Source organism: Ictidomys tridecemlineatus, chromosome 6 (assembly GCF_052094955.1).
Source record: "Ictidomys tridecemlineatus isolate mIctTri1 chromosome 6, mIctTri1.hap1, whole genome shotgun sequence".
Classification (NCBI taxonomy): Eukaryota; Metazoa; Chordata; class Mammalia; order Rodentia; family Sciuridae; genus Ictidomys; species Ictidomys tridecemlineatus.
In genome coordinates, this window is record NC_135482.1 from 168,232,729 (window position 1) to 168,245,721 (window position 12,993).

Below are 12,993 nucleotides of genomic sequence, written 5' to 3' on the forward strand. Positions count from 1 at the left end.
GCCTTGTGATATTTAAAGATGATTATTGAAAGCCCTTTAGAGACAGTCTCAAATTTACAATCACATAGTATTTTAGAAGCTTATACTTTGGTGAAATGATTTGGGGGATACATTTACTTTTTGGAACAGAGTGATATTGCATATTGAAAGTTTCAAGTCAAAGAACACAAGCTGATTTAATTTATCTGTATGTTCAGTAGTATACATTCATAATAACAAAAGCAAACTATATTTGAATGTGTATTTAGAGTGCTTCAATTTTATATGAGTATTAAACATTACACATTCTCTCTTTAAAGGCTAAGGCCTAAAATAATCACAGTTCTTTTATATGAGTTTTTGATATTAATATTTTCTTGCATAAAATTCCGATATTGGTATTTTATTCTCAATGTTTGGACATCATCAGTAGTTTATTCAAGGAAACAATTTATTTAGTACTGGTTTCTCTTTTTTAAATTACATTTTTCATTAGACAAACATAGCTCTATTTACACAAAACAGCAAGCTACAGAAAAGAATTCCATTAGCGTCTTTTTTTTTTCAGAACAATATCAAGAGGATTAAAGAGTATGGAGCCCACATTTGCCATTTCCAAGACTTACTAATTTGTCATCAATTCTTGTAGCATTGAAACACAATGGATTTCCTTGGTATGTTAGCTAGCTTTTTATTGCAGTAGAAAAATGTATAAGGAAATTAACTTAAAAGGAAGAAAGATTTATTCTGGTTTATGATGTCAGATGTTTCAATTCATGGTTGATTCCACGGTATTGGAGCCTCTGTTGAGGCAAACCATAGTGGGAGTACACGGCCAAGGAGACCTATTCACCTCACATCAGCTGAGAAGCAAAGAGACAGAAGATCCTCTTCAAGGGCTTGACCAGTGACCTGACTTCCTTCCACTAGGCCCCACCCCTTAAAGGTTCCCCCACTTCCCAATAGCACCACAGGCTGCTGACCAGGCCTTTAGCATGAGGTTTTGGAAAATACAATGTAAACCATGGCATTTGGCCATTACTTGAAATATTGTTTTTATTCTCTTTATAAATTTGGTTTTTATTAGATTCTGAGCACTGACTTCTCACCTGGATTAAAACAGTCTACTTACCCTACACTCAAGCACCACCGTAGATCTCCTAGGAAGCTGCCTGGACTACTTCATGTTATGTTAAGGAAAGGGAAAAATCCTTAAATGTGTATTTTCTGGAAATAGGTGTAAGAATATAAATGTGTTCTTCTATTTGTTTTTAAGGTTAATGACTTCAACCAGACTTTTCTCTGGAACTGTCATAAGCCACTAGTACCTCCGTGATCCCATAAACCTCTGCTATGTTCAGCAGTTGATTCAACTGAGGAAGCATTCATTTATGTCTCTGTGCCAGGCAGTGGTGGTAGGGATCAAGTGATGAAAAACAGCAGACTTTTCACAAGGAGTTCACTGTAATCCATAATTAAAATGCAGGAGACATGGAAGATAGAGCTAATTTTACATGTATGTTCAATGTACAAAATAAGCACTGAAAGAAAAAGAACAATTGAATCCAAGTTGAATTAGAATAAGCAGCTGAGTTGAAAGATAGCTAGGGATTCACCATGACAAAAGAGAACATGAAGGATTCCAGACAAAAATATCAACATATTCAAACCCACCACAGTAAGAATGGTCCCTGGCCTGGTTAGAGCACTCACAGGGTTTTGCAAGTCTGAAGTATAAATACAAAAGTCAGGAAGGAAGGAAAAGAGTTGCAAAAAGAAAGAAAAAAGAAGAAGAAAAAAAAAAACCTAAGGGCTTTGAATGCCTTGTGTAAATCTTGGTCTGTATCTCAGAAAGAGATGAAATACAATCAGCATTTCAAAAGCCATCTCAACAGTGCAATGTGTAGATTAGAAAGAGAGGAATGTAGAAGCTAAAGGACTTGAGCAGAAAATAGACTTAATTTTCTTGGCTTAGATCTGAAATACTATCTTGGGTTATATTATGATGATATCTCAAAATAATTTAAACTAAGGAATGATATTGAAGGAGGTAAAAACAGGAGAAAATGAGAGGCTGGTTTGATACAATTTGTAACAGAATGAAGGTGGATTATGGTTAAGGTACCTGTAGTCCCAGCAACATAGGGACAGACTTATTTTTTATTAGCCTTTGTTGAAGTAAATTTGACATATGATAAACTTCACGTACTTAAATTGGGCATTTGTGTGTGCACACCTGTGAAAACTTCACATAATTAAAATAATGAACATATCCATCATTCCCACACGTTTCCACTTACCCTTTTGTAATTCCTCTCTAAATGCCCACCACTGTTCAAACAACTATTGATTTAACTACTCAGATTTTAGTTTGCATTTTATAATGTATAATGGTATCTGAGAAAATCTTGGGACAGTTTGTTTGTTTGTTTGTTTGTTTCAATTTGGTTGCTTGCTTTCTTGTTATTGTGTTTGTCTAGTTGAATAATATAATACAGGAAAGTTGTTTCACAATATGATTTTCTTGATACCAAGAAATTTCTAAATCTTAACTTAGCCCATGAAAATATGGAAAAAAAGTTTATATATCATCTGGGTCAATATATTGACAGCAATCAATATAATACATAAGGAGTAGATAAGCAATATCATTTAAATAAATTATGAACTTATTGTGTGACGACTTTCAAGTGGTAATTTTTCAATAGAAAAAAAATGTTGATTATATAACTTGAAGAATATTATCAAAACAGGCAAACTATAAAAGATTATCTTATGTTAGAGATTCCTACTACATGTGATTATCTCATATCAGAAATCAAATGTCATTAAAAAATATATATGTATATCCAGGCCGGGTGCAGTGGTGCACACCTGTAATCCCTGTAGGTGAGGAAGCTGAGATAGGAGGATCACAGGTTCAAACCCAGCCTCAGCAATGGCGAGGCACTAAGCAACTCAGTGAGACCCTGTCTCTAAATAAAATATAAAATAGGACTGGGGCTGTGGCTCCTGGTTGAGTGGCCCTGAGTTCAACCCCTAGTACTCCCACAAAAAAAAATCCATATCCATATTTTCCCTTGTATTCTGGGAGTTCCTCACTAAGGGTACAGCACTAGACCAGGCTAAGGTCTCATGCCCCTTATTTCTCCAGTGACCAGCATTCATCTTATTCCGTTATGTGAAAGCTGTGTCTCCCTCAGATGACAAAGAATTAATTCCTTGCTTGTCCCAAACTTGTCCTTGCTTGTTTTATGCCAGTTAAGATATGCAATTCTCCAGAGAGCCCTTAAGAAGTTTTAATTGTAGCAGCAGACTGATATGGGAGACTATTTTTTTTTCAGAGAATCTTAAAATTGAATTATATGGGTAGCTGACTACTTGTGTGCATTCCCTTGTTTCACAAGGTTATTGATAATTTTCTTTGTTGCTTCTTATTCACTGTCATTTATCATCAATTATTGTGACAGAATAAGAAAAATGAAAATAATATAGAGCCAGGAGAGGGAAGAAAATTAAACATGGAGTGGAATAGAGGAACCTTGGCCACAATCCACCAATGCAGTATTTCCTGAGTTCACTAAGAAAATGGATGTGAGGTAACACTCATATCTAACAAAGATTGTTTGTAAAAGAGATTTATAGGGATTTAATTTTTTTTGTGTATTTGAAATATAGTTGGACCATAGAAAATAGCAATCTAAATGTAAAATTAGACAACTGCTAGGAAATTTGCAATTATGATGATTATCATTGGAATTGTGTCCTACAAAAAAAGATATGCTAACATCCCAGTGCCTATCACAGGAGAATATGACCTCATTTGGAAATAAGACTACTGCACAAGAAATTACTGAAGATGAAGTCATGGTGAAGTAGGATGAGCCCTTGCTCCAATCCAGCTGGAGTTGTTTCATGAAGAGAGGAGATGATGTGAAGTAAGGTGCACAGGGAGAACACCACATGAGAATGGAGGCAGATTGGCATGGTCAGTGCAAATCAAGGAATGCCAGCAATTGACCAGCCACTCATCAGACAGAAGAAGAGGCAAGAAGGAATTCTACCCAGGGTCTGAGAGGGAGGGTGGCACTGCCAACAAATTTATGGTAGACTTCAAGCATCCAGAGCCATGAGAGGATAATTGTATATTATTTTAAGTTACCTACTTCATGGTACTCTGTGTGGCAGCACTTAGGAAACTAATACAATGGGAAGGTACATTTTAATAAAATATCAGACATCCTATGTTGATACAAAAAAAATGGGCTAAGGAACTGAACAGACACTTCACAGAAGAAGTACAATTGACCAGCAAATACATAAAAAAATGTTCAACATCTTTAGCGATTAGAGAAATTCAAATCAAAACTAGTCTAAGATTTCATCTCACTACAGTCAAAACAGCAATCACCAAGAATACAGGCGACAATAAATATTGGTGAGGATGTTAGAAGAAAGGTACTCTCATATATTGCTGGTATAAATGCAAATTGGTACAACCATTGTAGATAGCAGTATGGAGAGTCCTCAGACACTTGGAATGGAACCACCATTTGACCCAGCTATGCCACTCCTTGGCTTATACCCAAAGGACTCAAAATCAGCATGCTACAGTGATGCAGCCACATCAGTGTTCATAGCAGCTCAGTTTAACAATAACAAAACTATGGAACCAACTTAGATGTCCTTCAATAGATGAATGGATAAAGAAAAGTATATATATATTCATTCATTCAGTGGAATATTACTCAGCTTTAAAGAATGAAATTATGGCACTTGCTGGTAAATGTATGAAATTAGAGAATATTATGTTAAACAAAATAAGCAAATCCCCCCAAAACAAAGATTGAATGTTTTTTTCTGATATGTGGCAGCTAATTCACAATAAGGGGGCAAGGGCACTAGGGAAGAATAGAGTTACTTTAGATTGGTTAGAGGGGAGTGAAGAGAGGGAGGGGATATGGGGATAGGAAGGATAATAGAATGAAACAGACATTATTACTTTATGTACAGATGGGACTGCATGACTGATGTGATTCTACATGTACAATCAGAAAAATGAGAAATTATACCCCATTTATGTATGATATATCAAAGTACATAAATGCATCCTACTATCATGTATAACTTAATTGAAACAAATTTTTAAATAATTTCTACATCCAAAGGATAGTGCATTACCTTAAGAAAGAAAATCATCAGTAAATTGCAAGTAAGTTAGCACTCAATTTTTTTTAGTTGCACTTCCTGGAGAATTCCTACAGATGGTTATAGGTCTAAGATTCCAGTAACTAATTTCCTAATATACAGTAGTTTATTTCTTGTTTTCAGATCACCCTCCACTCATGCTTCTCAGCCTATCCTTACATATAGGGATATGTGTTCACTCAGGAAGTCCACATGGACCAGGATGGGAACAAGCAATCCTTGTACTCGTGGAAAGTGGAAATCCTGTTCTTGATGATGAGCAAGAGGAAATGGTAGATCCTTCATTTTTAGGAACATAATTTTGTTTTTTTTAAAAAAATAAAGAAATAGGAAAGTCTATTGTTCAATTATTCTTGTTAGAAACCAATTACCTAGATTAAAGGTACATGGAGGGGCCAGCAAGGAGGGAGGAAATACACAGATGTTTGATGCGTAGGCCCTGGTAATGATCAGACAAGGTAGAATAAAAACCAACACCAAAGACTAATTTCTTTTCAGCAAACACTTTAGTCCCAATTCTTCCCTGTTTTGTGAAGGTGATGTCAGAGATTGGCAGAGCTTTGAGGAACTGATCCTCGGCTCCTCCTTGTACTGTTTGCCTTGCCTCCGCATTGTCACATAAGTTGGGGCAGATACAGGAATCTAGGGAGGGCATCAGTTACTGTGTGGACTCTGATGGGTTCAAAACACTCAACTCTTCCTCTGTCTATTGCAAGTGACTTAATTGCAATTCAACTTCAATGAACAGATAATTAACGAATATTGTAATTAATGATAATTATAATAACAGTTATTTTGTCCAGGAAAGTTGTTTGTCAAGATAGTATACAGAGAGATTTGTTGTCAGAAAGGCAGAAAGAATTTTTGTGGAGGAAAAAAAAATCAGAGAACATAAAAGAAAATTATCCTATTTGTGACCTTAAAACTAGAGTTGAAAAAAAAAATATCTATTTGTAGGATCACATCTGAAACAAATACAATCTTTCACTTAAATTACTAATATGTGTAAATTGGCAGGATAAAGGCAGAGCTCTCTTCTCTGATATCATCTTTTGATGGTGGAAAGAAAGCATGTAATGCATCTCCTATTTTATAAGTTCTAACATAATTTAATTTTCTCAGAATCAATAAGTATGAATATTATATGGAAAATAGATGGGAAAAAGAAGAGTGACCATAAACTTTTATCTCATAAGAGCACCTGAAGTTCATGTCCATATGTCTTCTTTTCTTTTCTGGATTCTTGCCCTGATGGAAGATAGTAGAGTGGAATTCAACTTCAGTAGGAATCTCTATGGAAGACTTCAATTAAGAGTGGAGCGCCCTTTCTGAACATGCTACTCCCTCCATACAGTCAATGCAGGTGGCTCATCAGAGACTGAGGAATCAGCCCACTGGGGGATGGCCAGGATCTGGACCACACCATCCTCTCTGATTTTCATCTGCCATTCTCATCAATTGTTCACCTACCAGAATTGTCAAATGGCGGTTCCCTCAATGCTATAAAATTTCCTGCCTCCACATTTCTGTTCATTTTTAAGAAAGCATCTAGGTGGCAACCTAGAAATATTGGGCATTTTTTTTTACCCCTATCTCATAACAGTTTGAAAGCATTTTTTATAGACACCTGCAGAGGGGTATTGGTGAATGGATGTGGAGCTTGTGCCAACTTTTGCCTTTTCTAACTTGAAAAATGTGTGTGTTATCTACTGACTCAACTTTCCCATCTCCTAATTGGGTTTTGTGTACTTGTCAAGTTCACTAGTTTTATACATTCAATCTTGAATCTATTACCTCCTCCATTTCTTTATTTTTTTCTTTTTCTCTCTTTTTTTTCCTCTGCCATTTTCAACTTCTTGTAACTCTTCAGCCCAACTCAGTTACCCAAACAATTTTGAATTTAGTCCCAGGAATTATTGAAGATGCTTAATCCTGCCCTTGCCTCACCAACACTATGAGATGGAATTTAGTTATCATCTTCTTTCCTAGTGATATAGACATTAGACATGGTGTACTAGTCTGATATATTAGCAATATGCATTGAACTATTTATTGAGCTCTAACTTGGAAATACAGATTTATTATGCATATTCAAGGAAAAGCAATAGGATCTTTGATGAGTGTAAAGATGATTGTTTAAAATCTATAGTGTCAGAGGACTTGTTGGACAAGACAATTCGTGCAAGGCAGACTCTAAACTTGATCAATTACTTTTCTTGATAGTTCTCAAATTTTATAGACAAGATGTTCTTAGGTCTGATTAAAACTTTATTAAATTTTTATCTTTTAATAAAGCTTATGAAAACTCAAGTAGCCGCCTAGTTATTGTATTGATATCCCCTTAAGTTTGAGTTATTATCTTCTGAATGTAATTTCCTTGTAGAAAAAATAAACTAATTATTCATTTTGTAATATTATATTAATTAAAATTAGATTATTCAAAAGGTAAAAATAATCATTTTTATCACCTATGGTGGACCCCCCCCAAGGATCCCAAAATCAGTAAATACTCAAGATGCTTATATAAAAAGTTATATTGTCATAAAATTTGTGCATATCCTCTTGTTTACACAAAATGATTTTACTTATAATTTCTACTACAATGTAAACACTATGTAAATTGTTTCTTCAATTCGTGAATGAGAGATTATAGCAACTGCTGCTTATGTTAAGGGAGTTTACTTAACCCTCTTCTATTAAGACCTTACACTGTTCTAAATTCTAATACTGTTAACATTCCCCCCCCCATGGGAAATGAAAAAAATAATAAGATTGTAGATGATGATTTGTTTATGAAATGAGGATTGGAAAAACTGTGTGGGAAAAAATAAATATAACTCTTAAAAGAACAGACCTTGTTAATCTAGATCACTTTGACAGTACTCCACAAATATGGTAAGAACTCTACTTTGATTTTTAAAAGCCTGGCTTTGACCAGAAAAAATAAATAAATAAAAAAGAAAAAGGAAAAAAAAACAGGCAAGTAGGGTCTGAAGAAGAGCTATTCTTTTGATTATAAAATTTAACTTTAATATCTAAATTGAAACTTGAATAAATTACTCATAAGGTAATGAAGAGTGGTCTCCTCATCCTAGTTTTGAGGAAATTATTTTATTTTATCTGTATTTACTTACCCTGTTATCATAACTCAATTCATTTTGTCACTTGGCTTTGCCCACCATGTTCGTGATGAGTAGGCACACAAGTACGATGGGGGAAACAGTTACATAGGCGCCAATTCCTCTAATCCATATGATTAGATGCCTCAGTTCTTAAACTGTTCTTCTAATTCAGCATCCCATTTCTTCTTTCGTGCTCAGAAGAGGCATCCTTTTTGTCTATGAGGGATAGTTTGCTTCCATATTATCAAGAAAATAGAAAGGACAAAGTCTTGCTTAAAGGGGATCCACAGGGTTAAGAACTGAAGAAGAAAAAGGAGAACTCAGGGGAGGGGCAGTTACTATGAAAAGAGCAGCCTGCAGTTTTATTATAGAGAGATCCTCTCTTATGATGCCAAGAGAACTCTCTTGAGTCACAAGGGATTTAAATTCCTACGAATGGGCACTCCCTGAAGGCACTCTGCACTTTCCAACCAGTACAGGCTGTGGATCTCCCTCGACGTCTTGCTTTGAATTTCCTTCTTTTCCCTTTTCCACTATACAAATATGCCTACTGGTAAGCATTTCCAGGCCATTCCACCTGGAGGAGAAAACTAACTTCCTCTTAATTCATATATTCAAAGTTACATATCACACAAATGATATCTGGTCCATACTTTTTTTTTTCTGTCTACTGTGTCAGTCCCAATGAGAAAGGTAGTATGCAAAAAAAATAAATAAATGAATAAATAAATAAATAAATAAAAATAAAAAATCTGCACCAGATATTGAAACATCCATCATTACTGGATATGTAAACTTTTTTTTTTTTTTTTTTTGGTACTGGGGACTGAATCCAGGGGTGCAATTGAGCATATCTTCAGCCCGTTTGTATTTTATTTAGAGACTGGGTCTCACTTAGTTACTTAGATCCTCCTCGCTATGTTGCTGAGACTGGCTTTGATCTCACCATCCTTTGCCTCAGCCTCCTGAGCAGAGGGGATTACAGGCTTGAGCCACCACGCCTGACCTGGATATGTAATCTTGGATAAATCTAGAGACCACTTATAAACCCTTGTATCCTTATCCTTAAAATAAAGAAACATACATGTTACATCTCAAATATGTTGCCAGGATAAAAGGATATCATAATTGTGAAATGTTTGGACATGGTCATTTATTGGATTTAGAGATTGTTTCCATCAAATTCAGCTATGATGATTTACACTCTGCTGATTAACATTTTTCATAGATTTTTTTCTTATTTACATGACACAATTAAAAGTATACTTGGTTTTCTGATGGAAAAGTAATACATGTTTATTATAAAAAATGATAGAATGTCATGTATTCAAATGAAGATCAAATATAATGTCATTACCAAAAAGTAACTAATTGAAGAAATAGTGACCTTTGCATTTTAATTTTATAGCATAACATGTCAGTATACTTATTTGTATGTACATGTGTATTTCTGTAAACCACTTCGGCCACTCATCAATATATTTTATGTGTATTCCTATTTCCAAGTTCCATTTCACTTTCCCAAATATGGCCTTAAAATTTGATATTGGTTGTGTCTTGATAAACATGTAGCAATATGCCTTGGGTATAACAAATACTCAATAAATGAGCTTTATTCATAAAATGACTTTAGGCGCTTTAATTGTCTAAATATAAAGTTAAGTTAGAGTATGTTTCTAAATATGCTCAAGACAGAATTTCCATCCCCCAAAATTACCGTGTTCTTACAGATGAATTGAAGCCATAATATATAACACTGATTTCTGTTTCCTTTTTCCTTTCCTTCTCTCTATTTTAGTTCGTTGCCCAGCCCAATTGCCAACAACTCCTTGCATCTCGCTGGTACGATGAATTCCCGGGCTGGAGGAGAAGACACTGGGCAGTGAAGATGGTGACATGTTTCATAATAGGACTTCTTTTTCCCGTCTTCTCTGTGTGCTACCTGATAGCTCCTAAAAGCCCACTTGGACTGTTCATCAGAAAGCCATTTATCAAGTTTATCTGCCACACAGCCTCCTATTTGACTTTTTTGTTCCTGCTGCTGCTTGCCTCTCAGCACATCGACAGGTCAGACTTGAACAGGCAAGGTCCACCACCAACCATCGTCGAGTGGATGATATTACCGTGGGTCCTGGGTAAATGTGTTACTATAGAAAATATAATACAAACATGTTACTGCCATGGAATTGTGTTGCTCAGAAAATAATATTAATGTTTGGCACATAGGTATGTTTAAGATAGGTTCTGACCATGGTAGTTCCAAGACTTAACCCCCAAAGCTAAAGAAATATTTTGCAAGCTGTGGTGGACCTGCTCCCCAAAGAAAGGTAACCATAAGCTTTAACATTCCAGATTTTAATGACTTCATACCCCACAAATGATTCTCTGGGTTTGCTTGCTTGTCTGTCTTTTAAAGCTTTTAACTTTCCTCACTGACCATGTACAATCATTCTGATTTTCTTAGTACATATACCTTCTAAAAGATAAGTATAAACCACTCTAAAGAATGAGTGGTTCTATACATAAAGAACTGCAACCATTTTATAAAAGCAATCCATTTAAGTCATCTTTGAAATGTCTATTGTCAATCAGAGTAACAGAAAATGAAATTATAGAACATGTTCCGTCTTTCTATTTTCTCATAATAGAAAGAAAATTATTTTAGATCCTCTTCAAATCATAGTAAGGTAGAACATCTTATTTAATGAAAACCTTGTTTTTCTTTCTCCTTGTTATTGTAGCCATCATTAAATTTACATTTTAGTTGTTCTTTTCTGTATCCTATTGTGGTTAGCAGAGAAACATTTTCTCAAGTTAGCTCATCAGTTTAAATCCTTCTGGTATCCTATTCATCTCATTAGAAAATGTACAACAAATTTTATGATTTGCACTCTCAGAAGATCAATTTGGGTTAACCTTAGAGTTTCTGAGGAATTTCTAAATAGAAAAATTCAGAAAAAAATAGACTTGTCTGAATCTGAGATATATCCACTTTTCAATTTGAAAGATTATAGATACTCTAATGGCAATAAGTAAAGTTCATAGTGAGAAGATTTGATGTTTTACATAATTCAAATATTAGAGAAATCTCAAGTGAACTTTGGAGTAGATTCTCATTAATCTGAAGTACATAAAGTGTGATCTTATTTAGATTAGATGGAAACTTTAGAAGATCTATAAGTATCCCTTTGAATAAAATAGTTATGAAATTGCAGTTAAAGTTTATTAAAGATAAACTACTTTATTAAAGATAAACTACTCTGCCTGTTTCCACTTAAATTAAGTAACTCACATGAGGAATATATTTGTTATGTGTTTTCTTCATAGAAAATTTCTTTGAAGCAATTTTTACAGAAAAATGTAGGAGGTTAAGTTTCCTATTATAGGTGATATGCTTTGAATGTATAAATATCCTAATGTCCCAAAAGGAATATAGAACATTTCATTTAGAAAAATATTATAGATGCAATAAAGCACAAGCAGATGTCACATTTCTAGTCTTAATCCAATCAATGGACTTATATTAAGTACTCTCTTTGTAGTAAATGCAGTGCAGTATGATTGTAATGTCAAAGAAAACAACAAAATAAAGCCCTTAGTTTTATGAGGCTTAAATTTTACTAGAAGAAGTGAGTAATAAACAAATACATTCATGATAGTAATGATAGGAAATGATAAATAATATTAAAATAGGCGTTTCAAACTTTGAATAAGTTGTACAATTAAAAAAGTCATTGACAATTTTACAAAATGTCATTGGCTGCTTTCTAAATGCAAAATTTGGGGTAAAATATTCCTTAAAAATGGATGAAAGAAAGCACATTTAAACCACAGCTACATGGTTAAATAAGACACAGATGTAATTGTAGAAATTTTAATTGCAGCAGAGTGATGTCTCCTAAAGGCATTTTTTTTTCAAAATATTCTGACCACAGGGAGTTCAATGATTTGAGAAGTTTTTAGAAGAAAAATTGTTTCCTAGAATAAGAAAAATATGTATGGGAATGATTATCTTGCTTTTACAGGACAAGGAATGAGAAAGAATGTTTATGTATCAAGCAGATTTTTTCAAATAGTTGTATTATTCATCAAGTTTGGGCAATGGTTGAGTGCCTCATAGCCAAGTCTTGAATTCGAGGTGCTTTAATAGACCCATAACTATAAGGAGTGTGCTTAAATGATCCGGTTATAACAGGAAATGCTGGAATATGTAAACCAAGCTCTACCACTAAGAAATCATGAAATTATGGACTGTCACAGACTCTGGGGATTTTCCGTGTCTTCATAGGTATATTGAAAGATTTAGAGTGGATGACATCTAAAGTCCCACTGATTCCTATCATCCTGTGTGCTGAACTCCTATTATTAAGGAAAGAAAATTGGTCTTTGTAGGGAGGGAAGAAAGGGGTGATAAAGACATTGGGTTATAAATACTTTAATCTTCTACAGAAGGGGTTGACAGTGAAGAAGGCATAGTCTGATTTGATGGTTATATGAATGAATCAAATCTATTTTCTTACTCAGACCTTCTTTCAGATAATATAGGTGGTCACTGGTTTCAATTATAACAGGACATTTCATGGTTCACCCATTGTAAGGTCCTAGATTTATAATCACAAGACTGAATGACTCCTACAAACTGACCCCACTTGTTCATTTTCACTGTGAGAGCTTGGAACTCTGT

General features: G+C 34.5%; 1 protein-coding gene across 7 annotated transcripts in view; it reads left to right on the forward strand.

Annotated features, from left to right (window-relative positions):
• The window catches only part of Trpc4 (transient receptor potential cation channel subfamily C member 4), a 198,472-nt gene that overhangs the window by 137,627 nt on the left and 47,852 nt on the right, over positions 1-12,993 (forward strand). For all 7 annotated transcript variants that reach the window (XM_040281574.2, XM_040281571.2, XM_040281575.2 and 4 more), the window contains one exon: positions 10,108-10,444. In XM_040281574.2, the coding sequence (XP_040137508.1) occupies positions 10,108-10,444 (337 nt within the window). The remainder of the gene's footprint in view (positions 1-10,107; positions 10,445-12,993) is intronic.